General features: G+C 42.4%; 1 protein-coding gene across 6 annotated transcripts in view; it reads right to left on the reverse strand.

The window, feature by feature from the left end:
* ARHGAP26 (Rho GTPase activating protein 26) overlaps nucleotides 1–17,126 on the reverse strand; it is a 488,078-nt gene that overhangs the window by 174,527 nt on the left and 296,425 nt on the right. For all 6 annotated transcript variants that reach the window (XR_004477116.2, XM_033406543.2, XM_033406546.2 and 3 more), the window contains 3 exons: nucleotides 9,898–9,985; nucleotides 8,156–8,214; nucleotides 6,313–6,418 (listed from right to left, as the gene is read on the reverse strand). Coding sequence is in view for 5 of the 6 variants with exons in the window: in XM_033406543.2 (XP_033262434.1) it covers nucleotides 6,313–6,418; nucleotides 8,156–8,214; nucleotides 9,898–9,985 (253 nt within the window). In the remaining variant the exon portion in view is untranslated. The remainder of the gene's footprint in view (nucleotides 1–6,312; nucleotides 6,419–8,155; nucleotides 8,215–9,897; nucleotides 9,986–17,126) is intronic.

The following is a 17,126-nucleotide window of genomic DNA, read 5'->3' on the forward strand; positions in this document are numbered from 1 at the left end:
GGGAGGGGCCGTTCCAAACAGAGGGGAAAAAAAAGAGAGGGAGCGGGGAAGAGGATAGCTGAGAGATGGTCAAGAGATGCTTCATGCTTCTACCCAACAAATACTCATGCGCGTCCACTGTGCACCATGCAGCAGCGATGCAGTGTGATCTTGAGGGACACACATGAGGCTGCAAAGTCTGAAAGGGTCCAGTCCGGAGAAGGTCCTGGAGGCCATATCCAGAGTTTTGTCTTAAGAGCAAGGGGAAAGCTGCCTTTGATGTTTTTTTAAGCAGGGGAATCACAAGTTGGGATCCACAGTGTTCCAAGTTCCCCTGCTACAGAGCATGCATTCTGCGGCCTGGCAGGGAGCCAGAGCTCCACCAGCTAGAGCAAGCCAGCAAGAGGCCTTTGCAAACAGCCTGGGGAAGAGATGATGACAGCTCGGACTAGGGACGTAGTGATGGACACGGAAGAAAGTGGACAGATTCAAAAGATAGTGAGGGGGCTCCCCTGGTGGCGCAGTGGTTGAGAGTCCGCCTGCTGATGCAGGGGGCGCGGGTTCGTGCCCCGGTCCGGGAGGATCCCGCGTGCCGCGGAGCGGCTGGGCCCGTGAGCCGTGGCCGCCGGGCCTGCGCGTCCGGAGCCTGTGCTCCGTGGCGGGAGAGGCCACGGCAGGGAGAGGCCCGCGTACCGAAAAAAAAAAAAAAAAAAAAAAGATAGTGAGGGGTTAAAATCACCAGAACTATCGGTCCAGGGTAGGAGTCGGTGGGGCAGAAGCCAAATGGACCTGGAGAATGTGGTCAACGTGGCTCTGGGGGGCTATCAGGCCACAACACCCATGGCCCGGCAGCCAAGCAATTCTGTGCCAGCAGCCGTGGGTGTCTAGTGGTTACTAGAGAAAAGAAAGGTTCCGAAGCCAGGGTGTATGGCCAAGGGAAGGCTGCCAGAGAAGTTCACCGGAGCTTTCCATCTTAGAAAGACATCATCTCAAAAGTACTGTTTTCTTTCAAATGTGCTTTGTAAAATTCCACGGCTATTTTGTTTGGACTACGCTTGATGGCAAGGAAATAAGAAGCGCTTCTCGTATGTTCAACAGCTCTCCAGTAAGCTAAATCTTATCGTCTAGACTTGGGATGGAGGAAGAAGGCACAGTAGAGTATGTATATGATATATGCTAATGCCAAGTAGTCACTTCCTTTTATTTGGACCCTTTCTTGAGAACTTTAAGGGATGCTAGTCAACTACCAGGGCCCATCCTCCTTGGTGCCAAAGCCTAGCAATGATTCTTTTTTTTTAATAACCACAGGCATCTTTACATGAACCCAATTCACTCTGCATCTAGATCATGAAGGAAATGTGAATACGTCCTTCCTGACTTGCAAGGATGCCTGGAAGTACTCAAACTCCAGTCACAGGACGGAGAAAACAGCCAAGCCACTGGATGTTCAACCATGGATAACTTACAGCAATGGAGTCTACCTATTATTTTGATAAGGTCTCACTTGTATGCCAAGCCTTTGCCCCACAATATTCCTTCCTGATCCTTGCAATCTATAGAATTTTGTCCTTTTGGGAAAGTCACACGTAACAGATTATCCAAGTAAACATTAAGCAATTGGGTAATGAAAAGAACAGTAGAGAATCAGCAAGTGGCAATGGGACTCAAGTTGATTTTGCCCTCTTCATTTCTCTCTCTCACCCTCCATCCCCACAAATCTTGGTGTTTCAGGGTGTATGTGCCCACATGGCAGGTGTATTCATCCCCCCCCCAAATTGGTCTTGTCCCACATGTCCTGATCAAGTTAGCACACCATGCAAAGATCATTCAAGAGACTTAATACTCTTTGTTAAATGTTATTTTACCTGGATTACTTGCAGTAGGCACTATGAGTTGCCTACTCAGAGCCCTGCTTTTGTATGGGTATCCATGCCTCCCACAAATGACCCAGGTAAATCCTGTTTGGGGTAAAAAAATCACAGTGGTCCCATTCCCTTTGCTAGTGAATGCTTCAAACCAATGAGATGTGATAGGAAGTCTATTGGAGAACTTCTGGGAAAAGTATCATCACATCTCTTAAAAAGAGACTCAGAGAAGAAATACAGTTACCCCTGAACCATACTTCTGCACAGTTGCAAATCCTAATATAACTTTATAGTTGGCCCTCCATATCCGTGGTTCCACATCCATGGATTCAACCATATTGCATTATGCATATAAACAGCGCATATTTAGTGGGAAAAAAAAACCCCATGTATAAGTGGACCCCCACAGTGCAAACCCATGCTGCTCAGGGATCAACTGTAATACCTTACTGCCCTGGACAACCGCTCAGGTGCAAATATGCAACACAACATCTTATGATCCTAAAAGGAGCTAGCCAACACAGTGAAGCTGGCTGTGAGCAGGACCGTGGAAATAACACAAGTACTTCATGAGCCAAGAAATTAACCAACCCTCAGGACTGATTTTGTGTAATGACACAACAGATTCCCTTATTGTTTAAGCCACTGTGAATTGGATTTTCTGTTTCTTGCAGCCCGAAGCATCTAAAATGATACAATTCTTCTTCGGAGAAGCAAGAAAAGGGCTCTGGCTTCCTGACAACACCAGGCAACAAAGGAGTAGTTGCCTCAAAAAAGAAAAGAGACTAAGATTTATTTCTCAGTAAGTGTTTCGGGAAAACCAGCTGTGAAAAGGTATTGTTAATAGCCATTCCGGATGTATGAAGAGCTCTTTGAAATCCTCCCATGCAGCATAAACACTGTAATAAAGTTCCAATGAGCCACTGTGAATGGTATGTGTGGGGATATACAGCGTACTTGGAGTCATAATAGTATGCAAACGTTGGGGAGCTACCATGAAATTAGTCTTTATTACTCATCTACTCTTATTTCCTTCTACAATTATAAGATTGGGAATTTTTTTCTTTTTTTGCCCCCTTTCTATCTGACGAAAACACAGATTCACGTGATTGGAAGGGAAGTCACAAAACCAGGCTCAGAGATGTTGAATGATTTCCACAAGGTCCCAAAGCCAGCTGGGGGCAATTTTCTTTATTATTAAAAATGCTTTGTGTGTGATTTTAAAACAAAGTCATTTGCTGAACACTCAAGTTAATGAAAGGCGAATAATTGTACAGACATGGGAAATCACAACCAATTTTTTTTAGTAATTTAATTATGCAAATAACATCTCCTTTTCTGAACTCACTGCTTTGAGTTTCTTCTTCTCTTTTTCTAATAACCTCCTAAATTCCAATCCATTCCTCTCAATACCATTTCTCCCTCCTAGAGAATCCCTGCATATGGCCCATTCTCTAGGCCAGTGGTTCTCAAAAGACTGTTTGCCTGGGAAGTAAATTAAAAATGCAGAGTCCCAGGCAGAGTCCAATTCAGCAGATCAAGGCGGGGGCCCAGCAATGTAAATGTCAATGCAAACAAGCACCCCAGGTGAGTGTAACCATCCTTTGAGGCACATGACTCCAGACTGTATACTAGATTCCAGGTTCTAAATAGAAAACATCTAATTTTCATAGTAGATTTAAGCTGGGACAACAAAAATATGTGCAGAGTTGCCTATAATTTTTATGTTCCCTCTGAGGTCTGAAACAAATCCAAGAGCTCTGTGATTTGGATGTACCCTGGTAATCATTTGCGTGGAGGTCTGGAGTTTTTATTCTTTCCCCTCTGAATGTATTTCTACTTGGGATTAAATATAAAATGTCTTAACTCTTCCTCCACAGCTAAAGGAAATCAATTTCGTAAAGTGTTTCAAAAGAGTACTTAAAAAAATGCACAAAATATCTTCCCTTTGAACCAGATGCCTGGGATGTACAGGGCAAACACAGTAAGTAATGAGAGAAGTAAACACCAGGTTTTCCAGCAGAACCAACCCTGAAACCAAAACTTAGGAAGGAAGCTGACCATTAAGTAAGTAGACCAGAGGAACAATAGCTCAGGCATATCCTTGGGTAAGTCTGAACCTGAGAAAACAGGAATGAAACAGACAAACCCCTTGTCCCAAGTTAACTTTCCCTTCCTGTTCGATTTTAAAATAGGACAGTGCTGTAAATGAGAATAGAGAGTTTACGTAGAATCTTAGAACTCCTCTGGGTGCCAAAACATTTTTTCAAACTGAAGTAAATACTCCTTACTGGATTCAGCAGTGCTCATTTATACTCATCTCCTCCAGGACATTTTAAATCTAGAGGCTCCAGAGACCAAGAACACAGCACGCTGATAACGGGAGTCTGTGTGTTCTACCATCATGACCAACTCACATTACAGTCATGAGAGCTTGTCTATATGTAGACTTCTTAATGATCACATGAACAAAGGAATGCCACCTAACCTCACAGAACCAAAGAAAATCACTGTTAAGTATCAAAGAGAACACACAATGCTCCAGAAATGCTATAAAATAAATACTCCAGCAACAAAATTGGTTTAAATTCTTTAGAAGGCAAAAAGTCAAGGCCGTAGCTTTAACATGCACATTCCAGCTGTACTTCTCCTGGGCTTAGGGACAAAGACTGAACTTAATGGGGTTGGGAGAGAAGAGGGTGGAACCAGAGGGAGAAAGTGAAGCATCCGCCAGGAGATGAACAGGTTCGTTGGTCCAATACCCACCTTAAGGGTTTTGGATCTTTTATTTCTATTTCTTTTTCTTTAGGATTCCTAACAATCCTCAGGGCATTTTAAAAATGGGAAGATTCAGTTCTGGCTTTACTGCATCACCAATGACTCTTGTTCTCTCTCAGTCCAATTAATCTCTCATCACACTGCACAGCCTGAACAGCCTGACTGCCTTCAGCTGCTTCCTATCCCTTCTCTAGCTGCTCCCAGAAGCCATGGAGGCCTCCCTAAGACCCAGTGGGCATTAAACAGTCAGCAGCATCGCCACACATGCTTGGCTGGATGATGTACCTGGAACTTCCTCTGTTTGGGTGCAGGCCCTTCAAGTGTGCAACTAAGATCTAAGCCAGCTTTCCCGTTTCACAAATGCCTGACTGGGTTTGTGTGGAACAGGCACCACACCGTCATGTCAGAGCATCTGGAGTTACTTTTTAAAGCCCAGTTCCCATTATTTTAAACACACTCATCAGGATTCTTTGACATTTGCGGGGGAGGTGCATATACTCCTTGAAAATTTGCATGTTCTCAGCTACACTTAATTGTTTCTAAACATGCAGTTCAGAGATGGCACGGCAAGAAAAAACATGTGACCTGGAATGGAGCAACCCTTTACTCAGCCTAACTGCTTCTCACCAGCATGCAAAACTCTTGTTCCTTCATCATTAAGACCTATGGAAATCTTTATGGTAACATCTATACTCTCTCTCCAAAATATCAAGTGCTTGGTAGAAACATGAAAACAAATCATCATCTCCCTCGGCAGAGTATCAAATTATCCCAGACATGACTTAACGCCAGAACAAAGTGTGGGTAAGCGCTGAAATTATAACACGTCAGTTCCACAGCATGTAGAGTTTAACAATTTAGGTTAACTGTTATAGTCTGTCTTTTCTTATGCGCTAGTCTCCAATAAAGAACATCCATCAAAGTTAAGAGAAGGTTAGAACATCCACACATGTAGTGCCTGATACAGCAAGGGGTATCATCAGCAAGGCCAATCCAAAGCAGCTCAGGCAACAGTAAATACACAAAAAATCCAAACCATTCCAAGAGTATAAATATCCCGAGCAGGAAAATCAGGCCCCCACTGACTTTCTTTGATTCTCCTCTATTCTTCATACTTCTTCAAAGGCTTTAATACATGTAACATTTAAAATCAATGACATTATAGAGAAGGGGGAGCCTACTATCCATATTTGACAGATGAAGAAACTAAGGAATCGAGGGGTCAGTGGCTTGTCCAGGGCTAGTTAAGTCGCTTGTTAAGAACAGAATCAACTCTAGAAGCCAGGCCTCTTTATTCCAAATCCAAGGTCTGTAAACTTGTAACATATTCCTGTTTGCTCTTAATCATCACAAGAACATGTAACTCCTGAAAAATCTGTTTGGTGATCTGGTATCATGGAGGACACACTCCTATTGGCCTTGATCATCACAAGAACACAAACCCCCCTGCAAACTCTGCCTGGTGGCCTGGTGGCCTGGGCACCTCCCCAGCCTCCACTGCAAAGCCCATCTGGTATGTGCTGCTGTTACCCACTGCAGTTAATATTTCCCACATTTCTTTCCTGAGCCTCCGGCATACCTGATGCAACAGTGGGAGAAGGAAACATAAGCAGAACTGAGACCAGCTTTAGTGCTAAGATAAGAACTTTCCAGGGTTGAGAGAAAGGCCAGCAATCAGTCTTAAACCTACTTTGCCAAGTGGTTCATGAGCAGCTGTAACATCTGCCTATTTTTCTCTGGGAGCCGATGAACAAGGCTGTGGATTTCAGAGACCCGTGACTCCTGGTTCTCCAGCTCTGTGAAGGAAGGAGGGAGGCGATACTGGATCAGGGCCACAGTTAAACCAGTTTATAAGACAAAAATCAGAGGAAACCAAATGTTGGGAACAAGAGACTGAGGATTTCTCAGAGGTATAAGATCCTGTTCTGTGTACTTGTGACTAGACTGAGTAGATCTAAAAGTGCTTTTAATGCTGCTTTCCGTAACAGAGTTCATTAAGAAACACGACTGATCTCACTTAAAAAATCAGAAATTACCTTCTGAGACCAACAGGCATCAAAAAGTTGAGGTTCTCAGCAAGGGACTTGTAGCAAGTCAGTTAACACTTCTGGGCCTCCATTTTCCCTTCTAGCCAGTGCCTAACACGGTGATAGGTATGTGGCCGGTGCCCGATAAATGTTTGTTAAATAAAGATGTGAACAAGCAACTATGAAAAACAAATGACCGTCAGAAAGTTCACGCCAAAATGATGACGTGATGAAATGGAGCCAGTCAACTGCATACTTGGAGCAGGAACAAACTCGGGAGCAGCTGGCTATACAGAGTGGCAGCTTCGTTTCAAGGAAGGAAGGAACTTTATGCACTCGTCAAGGGATAAACAAATTGTACATGAACAGCCTTGCAAGGGTCTCAAATATCAAAATAACACCTCGAGACAGCATCAAAGATATCAAGGGAAATGTCCAGTTATTCTCAAGTCATGTGTGACAACCAGCCTGGGAGAAGAAAGGAATGGCAGATAAAATAAGGAAATGTTTCTGCCAACCTATAACCTAAATCACGGACTGTCACGTTCCCTTGGTTGAACTTGGGTACGTGGCTTCGTTTCTCTGGGAAGTACATTGATGGCACTCATCACACCTATTTATAGAACTGAGGTGAGGTTTAATTAGAGAATGGTTGCTATGGGTTTGGAATTTCTCAGAGAAAGAAATCACATAAACAGCATCTTCACTTCCAGCTTTCTCCCAGGTCTTTCTCCTGCTTTACGGGGACAGCTGTGTGTGGATAAGGCCACCAGAACAGAGGTACTCCTAAATTAGGCCAGTAGTAGCTACCAGGGTAAACAAACTCTGACGGCTTAAAGGAAACAGGGAGAGGCACAGGCTATGGACATAATAGCACGGTGGGGATTCATGCCAGACTTAAATCTGATAGAGAATCTTACTGCCCCTTACAGGTGGCCTGCCCCACATAGACAGAGTCCAGTATACTTAGGGTGGCTTGCACCTAAACCCTATGTATTTTAATACCAGTAATATGGCGCTCAGGGCTTAGATGATATAGCTGAAGAAAGATCAGAAGCTATAAATGCAAGCCATGATGGAAAGAGGACTGGGAAGTTATATAAATGGTGCCAGATTCAGGGAAATACGTCCGATGCTCAATTTAGGTAATGGGCAGAGTCTGATTCATTCCGAAAAATGCTACTCCAGGGCTGGAAAAAACCCAAGGAGTTAGAACTCCAATAATCAAAATGAGAAAGGCAAACTTGCTTTTCTCACCTCTCTGTCATCCCCAAACTCACTTCTGACGTTTTTCCCCTCGACTGTAAATTCAACGTGCTAACAAGGCCCTTAGCAATCTGACTTGGTTTCGCTTTTATTCTGTGACAGTCTCATGAGTGTTTATGTGGGTAGTTTACACGCAGACTACGAGGGATTAGGTAACACTTATTTTGGGACACTGACTGTTCTTTGAAATAGAAAAATCTATTCCTTTCCCCTTAAAAATGTGGTGAAAAGAAAACTTACTTGCTGCTTTGATGAAACTTCTTTGAAACTGGTACATCATGAGTGGTCCTGGAAGCATTCTGAAATAAAAGGATACACACTAGTCAGCTTAATGAAAACAATCCTATTCTCGCTACCTAGCAGCCTAGAGGCGGCCAGACTGTATTACATTTCTCAAAGACAAAGATCACAGGCAAACAACAGCAACTCAGTTTAGTCCAACTTAGTTTCCCTTTTGAAAGGGTCCTGAGATTTCACCTGAAATGTTCATTCTTTCTCCTTTTTAAGGGAATGGATACAACTTACGTCTCATAGAGTCACAACCAGAAAAGTGCTAATGCAAAAGTCTAGCACAAACTGAGAGATTTCCTTTTCAGTCAGTGACTCGCCCTCCACAAGAGCATTTTAAGATGTGTCTGAGAAACAGGCAACTAACCCAACATTTGCAATCACCTGCTCTTAAACTCTCGTCTTCCCGGCACCTTAGGCACTTCATCTGGATACACTATGCAAGACTTTTGTAGATGTTTTTGTGGCAAATTCACTATGGAGTGTTGCTCCAGAATGCCAAAGGACTAGAATCCTTAATATTAGGCATGATACAGTCAAATTTTATCTGCTATTTAAAATATATTTATATTTTATACTTATTGTCCATTAGCTAATCAATATCAACATGCACAAATAAGTACCAAATACAAACCTCTACCATTTGGTCTTGTGTAAACTACAATGGTAGTATTTGGGATATGAATATGTTTTATGAATATGTTTAACTGTAAACTTGAGGGTTTTTTACTGATAGTCTAAATGATAAGCTTCTCAACAGACGATCCATGAGTCTTGGTTCAGATTTTATTTTATTCTCATCGGATCCCCTGATTCAACTCTTAGTCATCACTTGCATGACATCTCACTCTTGACTCCAAGAGCCTTCCAGCAATTCCCCAACAGCCAATAAAACCTGCATCACCAATTCCTTTTCTGTGGCTTTCGAGACAACTAAATCTTGACAAACCTGTACAAAGGCTTATGCAATTCGTGATTATAGTTCTCCTCTTTGTTTAAGACTAGACCCCCACTTTCCTGTGTGAGAAGAACTACAGTGGAGAACTATCATACTCCTATACTTCACATCCAGCATGGCTTTCAGTCTACTCGGGAAACTGAGATGTGAGCAGCTGGTCAATCACCCACTCCCTTAATAACCAAGGGAGGGGTGGGAGGTAGCAGGAATATTACACGTATTATTACAACGAAAGCAGTCTCCTCTCCAATGAAGTCATATTCTCCAATCTAAGCAGAAGGAATCAAAAAGGAGCGCCATAAAGGTCTCATTTTTGAGGAGCAATGTCAGCAGTATACTCTGTCTGTGCAAGGCGCAGAGCTCCCCAAATACGTAGGGTATGTAATCACGCATTCTCAACAGAATAGGATACGCAATCCCTTGTTTTTTTAGCAGATTATTCGGAGATTGCAGGGAATTCCACATTTGAGGTTCTGTTAAAGGCTAATCATCATAGTGGCTTCTCAAAAAGAGCAAAGCTTCCTAAATCACTCATAGCACCACTGCACAATGGCAACCCATCAACTAGGGATGATTTATAATCGGTTTGACCAGCTGAGCTAATTGCACCCACACATAAGCTGTTTCCACATCTCAAACACCCACCCAACAGCTCTCTGGAGGCTGAAAATAAAACTTTCTTCCTGATTGCATGACAACAAGCTGGCATCATGCACCGCAAATGGAAAGTCCCTACCTTAGGTAGGTTTTCAAAGCACTAGTGATGGTCTTTATCTCCCACTCGGCGCAGATATCCGTTTCTGTTTCAGAAGCTGTTTTGGGGTCTAAAATGAAGAAAAGACAATGGGTAAAACAGAGCAGAAAATACAGCTAAACACCAAGCATACATAAAAGCATTCAACCTCCCTACTAAACAAAGAAATCCAGAGTAAAAAAGGACACCTATTTTTTCCTCATTAAATTAGAAAAATGTTTACAAATCCAAATATTTACTGCTGGCAAAAATGCAATGAAACTAATCCTCTAAGAAACTGCTGGAAGCAGATGAGATAAATGTAACAGATCTGAAAAGCAATTTGGCAATACGTATCAAGTCCTAAAAAGGTTTAGACACTTTGAAGCAGTAATCCCACTTCTCACAACCCATCCTCAGGAAATAAGATAAGGCATGAGAAAGTTACACACATCCCAAATGTTCAACATACACTGCTCTTGAAAACAGCAGAACAATTTTTTTTTTTTTTTTGGAGCAGAACAAATTTTAAAAGAACAACCTATACAGCCCATGATAGAATGATTAAGTTCATCATGGTATATTCCTGATGGAATATCATGTTGCATTTACATGATAATGATAACTATATAGCGAAATGGAAAATGCCTGAATTATCATGTAATGTCAAGCAAAAAAAAAAAAAGATTTAAAAGTTTGTGAGTAACTCAAATGAACAAAGGCTGAAAGGAAATACTCTACATTGAAAAGAGTGGTGAGGTTAAGAGTGGTAGAATTGTGGGTTTTATATTTTCTAAACTATGACTTGATTCCATTACTTATCTATTTTAAATGGCCCTAAACCAAGATGCGCAATAAAACCACCATAATGATATCAACTCCTGATCACTTCTTCCTTTGTTTCCTCTTGTGTGGACTTGCAAACAAGTGTGTGTATTTCAGATAAACGTGTACTGTAAAAGAGAAATAATCCTTGCAGTCGTTCTGAGCGGCACACAGGCAGGCGAGGGCACGAGGCAGAGGCTGAACTGTTTCACAAACCAGCAGACCTCCGTCTTCTGGCTGGCGAGGTGGTTGGAAGTAGAGTCTCTCAGGGCATTGAAGGGGGAATCCAGCTTCTGGCGATGTGCCTCCCAGCTCCCGTTCCTCTTTTCAGCTGGGCGGCTACCCTTTTCTCACACCTACTCAGGGGAGGCCCCACCCTTCCAGGGGTGGGGAATGAGATGTCTCTAGACCCCGGGACTGGTTCAAGGTGGTCCAAGACTGGGCAGCATGAAATCCAGGACTTATCCAGGACTTTTCCAGGACAGGGGAAAAGACACCTGCTGTGCTTGCACTGGGAGGTTATACTGCTGCTCTAGGTGCCACAGCGTGAAGCGTGAGAGGAGAGCCTGACAGACACAGCCAAGGTGAGAGAGGCAGAGAGAGCAGGTCTGGGTGACATGGTTTGAGCCATTGCGTCTCGCCATGCCTTTTTAATCACGTAAGCCAATAAATTCCCTTTTTCCTTAAGCTCGTTGAGGTCAGGTTTTCTGTTTTTTATAATTCAGAGGTCTAAATAATATAGTAGAGACAGCCACCAGACTGTCTCTTTCTGGACAGTCTCTGAGAAGAAAGAGGTTCCTTCTGCAGGGCCCACAGCCTTTCAGCTGGGAAGGGAAATGAGTCACAGGTGGGCACAATACATTTTCTATTAACTGGGAAAGAACCCACTTTCATGAGTGGCTTAAGGATTTAGGCCCTAATCCCCAAGTAAGGACACAAATCCAGCTGGTACCTACTGCTCTCTGTGTGTTCCCCTAACACACAATGCAAGATGAGAGGATAGGGCCCTGGCTCAATAAGTGTTTGGTTCCTAATGGCAGCATGGCTGTTTGTTTGCAGGTGATCCTGGGCAATAATGAAGCCTGTCTTGTCATATGAAACAAACAAGGAAGAACCTAAAGAGCATGATTTTATTTCTGGGGCCATAGAATTGTGAACTCCAGAGTTCAGTCACAGCAGATTTCTGAAAAGTAACAAAGTATGGTTTTCCAAATATCCAAAACCTCTCCAGCTTTAATTCTTTTCTTGCTTTGCCATCTCCCACTCCTTTAATGGTTTCTTCCTGTGGAAGTGTATGTACCAAAAAACTTTGCTTAATGTGACCTTTTTCCCTCTGCATCTCCAAGAAGCATGGAGAGCTGCCATAGTTTGTGGTTCCTGGACACGAGACAAATGTTACTGTACATTTTTCTGTGGAACAAATCAACTTCTACCCAAGAAGAGTGAACAGGACACTAAACAAGCAGCATTTGGCAGGTCTGGGAGTTGTGAACTGTTCCATGAACCACATTTAGCAAACTAATGATTAGCTTCCACTTATACAGGCTCTGTAACCATAGGAATATTGTACAACATTACAGAGAGGAGAGTCAAATTACAGCCCGGCTAAAGGGGTTTTTATAGCACTGATGAGGCAAGGGTTCGTAACTTAAGCACGTCCATTTTAATTCATTTAATGTCCAAACTAAATTGAATACAGCCTCCCAAGCTACCCCGTTTTCAGAAACTGTTGCCAATTGCCATCCCTCCCTATCGATGCTCCCTTCACTTACAGAAGCTTCCTGGCATACAATGCAGAGACATATTTGACAATTTTCTTCAGAACTCAGTACGTATCTCCTAACCGGGACACTTGACTATGGTGGACTTAGTAACACTGACCAGAGCTAGAGGAGCAGTCCAATGTACAAAAAGGTATCACGTGGATACAGCGAAATGAGTGCATTTCCTCCACGAGCTACTCCCACGTGAATTCAGAAAAACAGGAGATGTGGACTGGAAGTGGTGGTTACAAGGGGAAGTAGTCTTAGAAATGTCACACTGGATCAGACAAGACCCAGGTCCACTGTTGTGCTCCTGACAGAGACACTAAGGACCTTCTGGAGGAAGGGATTAGGAAAGTCGCCTATGTACTCCTACTCTCCTAATGACACATTATAATGTATCAAAATTAAAGTGGATGTGCCCTGAACCAAGACGGCGGAGTAGAAGGACGTGCTCTCACTCCCTCTTGCGAGAACAACCAGAATCACAACTAGCTGCTGGACAATCATCCACAGGAAGACACTGGAACTCACCAAAAAAGATACCCCACATCAAAAGACAAAGGAGAAGCCACAATGAGACGGTAGGAGGGGCGCAATCACAGTAAAATCAAATCCCGTAACTGCTGGGTGGGTGACTCACAAACTGGAGAACACTTATACCACAGAAGGCCACCCACTGGAGTGAAGGGTCTGAGCCCCACGTCAGGCTTCCCAACCTGGGGGTCTGGCAACGGAAAGAGGAATTCCTAGAGAATCAGACTTTGAAGGCTAGGGGGATTTGACTGCAGGACTTCGACAGGACTGGGGGAAACAGAGACTCCACTCTTGGAGGACACACACAAAGTAGTGTGCGCACTGGGACACAGGGGAACGAGCAGTGACCCCAAGGGAGACTGAACCAGACCTACCTGCTAGTGTTGGAGGGTCTCCTGCAGAGGCGGGGGGGGGGGGCTGCAGCTCACTGTGGGGACTAGGACACTGGCAGAAGAATTTCTGGGAAGTACTCCTTGGCGAGAGCCCTCCCAGAGTCCGCCATTAGCCCCACCAAAGTGCCCAGGTAGGCTCCAGTGTTGGGTTGCCTTGGGCCAAACAACCAACAGGGAGGGAACACAGCCCCACCCATCAAAAGTCAAGCGGATTAAAGTTTAACTGAGCTCTGCCCACCAGAGCAACACCCACCTCTACCCACCAACAGTCCCTACCATCAGGAAACTTGCACAAGCCTCTTAGATAGCTGCATCCACCAGAAGGCAAACAGCAGAAGCAAGAAGAACTACAATCCTGCAGCCTGGGGAACAAAAACCCCATTCACAGAAAGACAGACAAGATGAAAAGGCAGAGGGCTATCTACCAGATGAAGGAACAAGATAAAACCCAGGAAAGGGCTTCCCTCGTGGTGCAGTGGTTGAGAGTCCGCCTGCCGATGCAGGGGACACGGGTTCGTGCCCCGGTCCGGGAAGATCCCACATGCCACGGAGCGGCTGGGCCCGTGAGCCGTGGCCGCTGAGCCTACGCGTCCGGAGCCTGTGCTCCGCAACAGGAGAGGCCACAACAGTGAGAGGCCTGCGTACCACAAAAAAAACACAAAAAACAAAACCCAGGAAAAACAACTAAATGAAGTGGAGATAGGCAACTTTCCAGAAAAAGAATTCAGAATAATGATAGTGAAGATGATCCAGGACCTCGAAAAAAGAATGGAGGCAAAGATCGAGAAGATGCAAATGTTTAAGAAAGACCTAGAAGAATTAAAGAACAAACAAACAGAGATGAACAATACAATAACTGAAATGAAAACTATACTAGAAGGAATCAATAGCAGAATAACTGAGGCAGAAGAACGGATAAGTGACCTGAAAGACAGAATGGTGGAATTCACTGCTGCGGAACAGGATAAAGAAAAAAGAATGAAAAGAAATGAAGACAGCCTAAGAGACCTCTGTGACAACATTAAACGCACCAACATTCGAATTATAGGGGTCCCAGAAAAAGAAGAGAGGGAGAAAGGACCCAAGAAAATATTTGAGGAGATTATAGTAGAAAACTTCGCTAACATGGGGAAGGAAATAGCCACCCTAGTCCAGGAAGTGCAGAGAGTCCCATACGGGATAAACTCAAGGAGAAACATGCCGAGACACATAGTAATCGAATTGGCAAAAATTAAACACAAAGAAAAATTATTGAAAGCAGCAAGAGAAAAATGACAAATAACATACAAGGGAACTCCCATAAGGCTAACAGCTGATTTCTCAACAGAAGCTCTACAAGCCAGAAGGGAGTGGCATGATATACTTAAAGTGATGAAAGGGAAGAACCTACAACCAAGATTACTCTACCTGGCAAGGCTCTCATTCAGATTTGATGGAGAAATCAAAAGCTTTACAGACAAGCAAAAGCTAAGAGAATTCAGCACCATCAAACCAGCTCTACAACAAATGCTAAAGGAACTTCTCTAAGTGAGAAACACAAGAGAAGAAAAGGACCTACAAAAACAAACCCAAGACAATTAAGAAAATGGTCATAGGAACATACATATCGATAATTACCTTACACGTGAATGGATTAAATGCTCCCACCAAAAGACACAGGCTTGCTGAATGGAGACAAAAACAAGACCCATATATATGCTGTCTACAACAGAACCACTTCAGACCTAGGGACACACAGAGACTGAAAGTGAGGGGATGGAAAAAGAAATTCCATGCAAATGGAAATCAAAAGAAAGTTGGAGTAGCAATACTCATATCAGATAAAATAGACTTTAAAATAAAGAATGTTACAAGAGACAAGGAAGGACACTATATAATGATCAAGGGGTCAATGCAAGAAGAAGATATAACAATTATAAATATATATGCAACCAAAATAGGAGCACCACAATACATAAGGCAACTGCTAACAGCTATACAAGAGGAAACCGACAGTAACACAATAATAGTGGGGGACTTTAACACCTAACTTACACCAGTGGACAGACCATCCAAAATGAAAATAAATAAGGAAACATAAGATTTAAATGACACAACAGATGAGATAGATTTAATTGATATTTATAGGACGTTGCATCCAAAAACAGCAGATTACACTTTCTTCTCAAGTGCGCACAGAACATTATCCAGGACAGACGACATCTTGGGTCACAAATCAAGCCCCAGTAAATTTAAGAAAACTGAAATCATATCAAGCATCTTTTCTGACCACAATGCTATAACAGTAGATACCAATTACAGGAAAAAACCTGTAAAAAATAGAAACACATAGAGCCTAAACAATACGTTACTAAATAACCAAGAGATCACTGAAAATCAAAGAGGAAATCAAAAAATACCTAGAGACAAATGACAATGAAAACACGACGATCCAAAACCTATGGGATGCAGCAAAAGCAGTTCTAAGACGGAAGTTTATAGCTATACAAGCCTACCTCAAGAAACAAGAAAAATCTCAAATAAACAATCTAACCTTACACCTAAAGGAATTAAAGAAGAACAAACAAATCCCAAGTTAGTAGAAGGAAAGAAATCATAAAGATCAGAGCAGAAATAAATGAAATAGAAACAAAGAAACAATAGCAAAGATAAATAAAACTAAAAGCTCGTTCTTTGAAAAGATAAACAGAATTGATAAACACTAGACAGACTCACCAAGAAAAAGAGGGAGAGGACTCAAATCAATAAAATTAGAAATGAAAAAGGAGAAGTTACAACAGACACCACAGAAATACAAAGCATCCTAAGAGACTACTACAAGCAACTCTATGCCAATAATATGGACAACTTGGAAGAAATGGACAAATTCTGAGAAAGGTATAACCTTCTAAGACTGAACCAGGGAGAAATAGAAAATATGAACAGACCAATCACAAGTAATGAAATTGAAACTGTGATTAAAATTCTTCCAACAAACAAAAGTCTAGGAGCAGATGGCTTCACAGGTGAATTCTATCAAACATTTAGAGAAGAGCTAACACCCATCCTTCTCAAATTCTTCTAAAAAACTGTGGAGGAAGGAATACTCCCAGACTCATTCTATGAGGCCACCAACACTCTGATACCAAAAACAGACAAAGATACTACAAAAAAAGAAAATTATAGAACAATATCATTGATGAATATAGATGCAAAAATCCTCAACAAAATACTAGCAAACGGAATCCAACAACACATCAAAAGGATCATATACCATGATCTAGTGGGATTTATCCCTGGGATTCAAGGATTCTTCAATATACACAAATTAATCAATGTGATACACCATATTAAGAAAATGAAGAAGAAAAACCATATAATCATCTCAATAGATATAGAAAAAGCTTTTGACAAAATTCAACACCCATTTACAATAAAAACTCTCCAGAAAGTGGGCATAGAGGGAACCTACCTCAACATAATAAAGGCCATATACGACAAACCCACAGCAAACATCATTCTCAATGGTGAAAAACTGAAAACATTTCCTCTAAGATCAGGAACAAGACAAGAATGTCCACTCTCACCACTATTATTCAACATAGTTTTGGAAGTCCTAGCCACGGCAATTAGAGAAGAAAAAGAAATAAAAGGAATACAAATTGGAAAAGAAGAAGTAAAGTTGTCACTGTTTGCAGATGACATGATACTATACATACAGAATCCTAAAGATGCC

The sequence above is a fragment of the Orcinus orca genome, chromosome 3, assembly GCF_937001465.1.
Source record: "Orcinus orca chromosome 3, mOrcOrc1.1, whole genome shotgun sequence".
NCBI classification, from domain to species: domain Eukaryota; kingdom Metazoa; phylum Chordata; class Mammalia; order Artiodactyla; family Delphinidae; genus Orcinus; species Orcinus orca.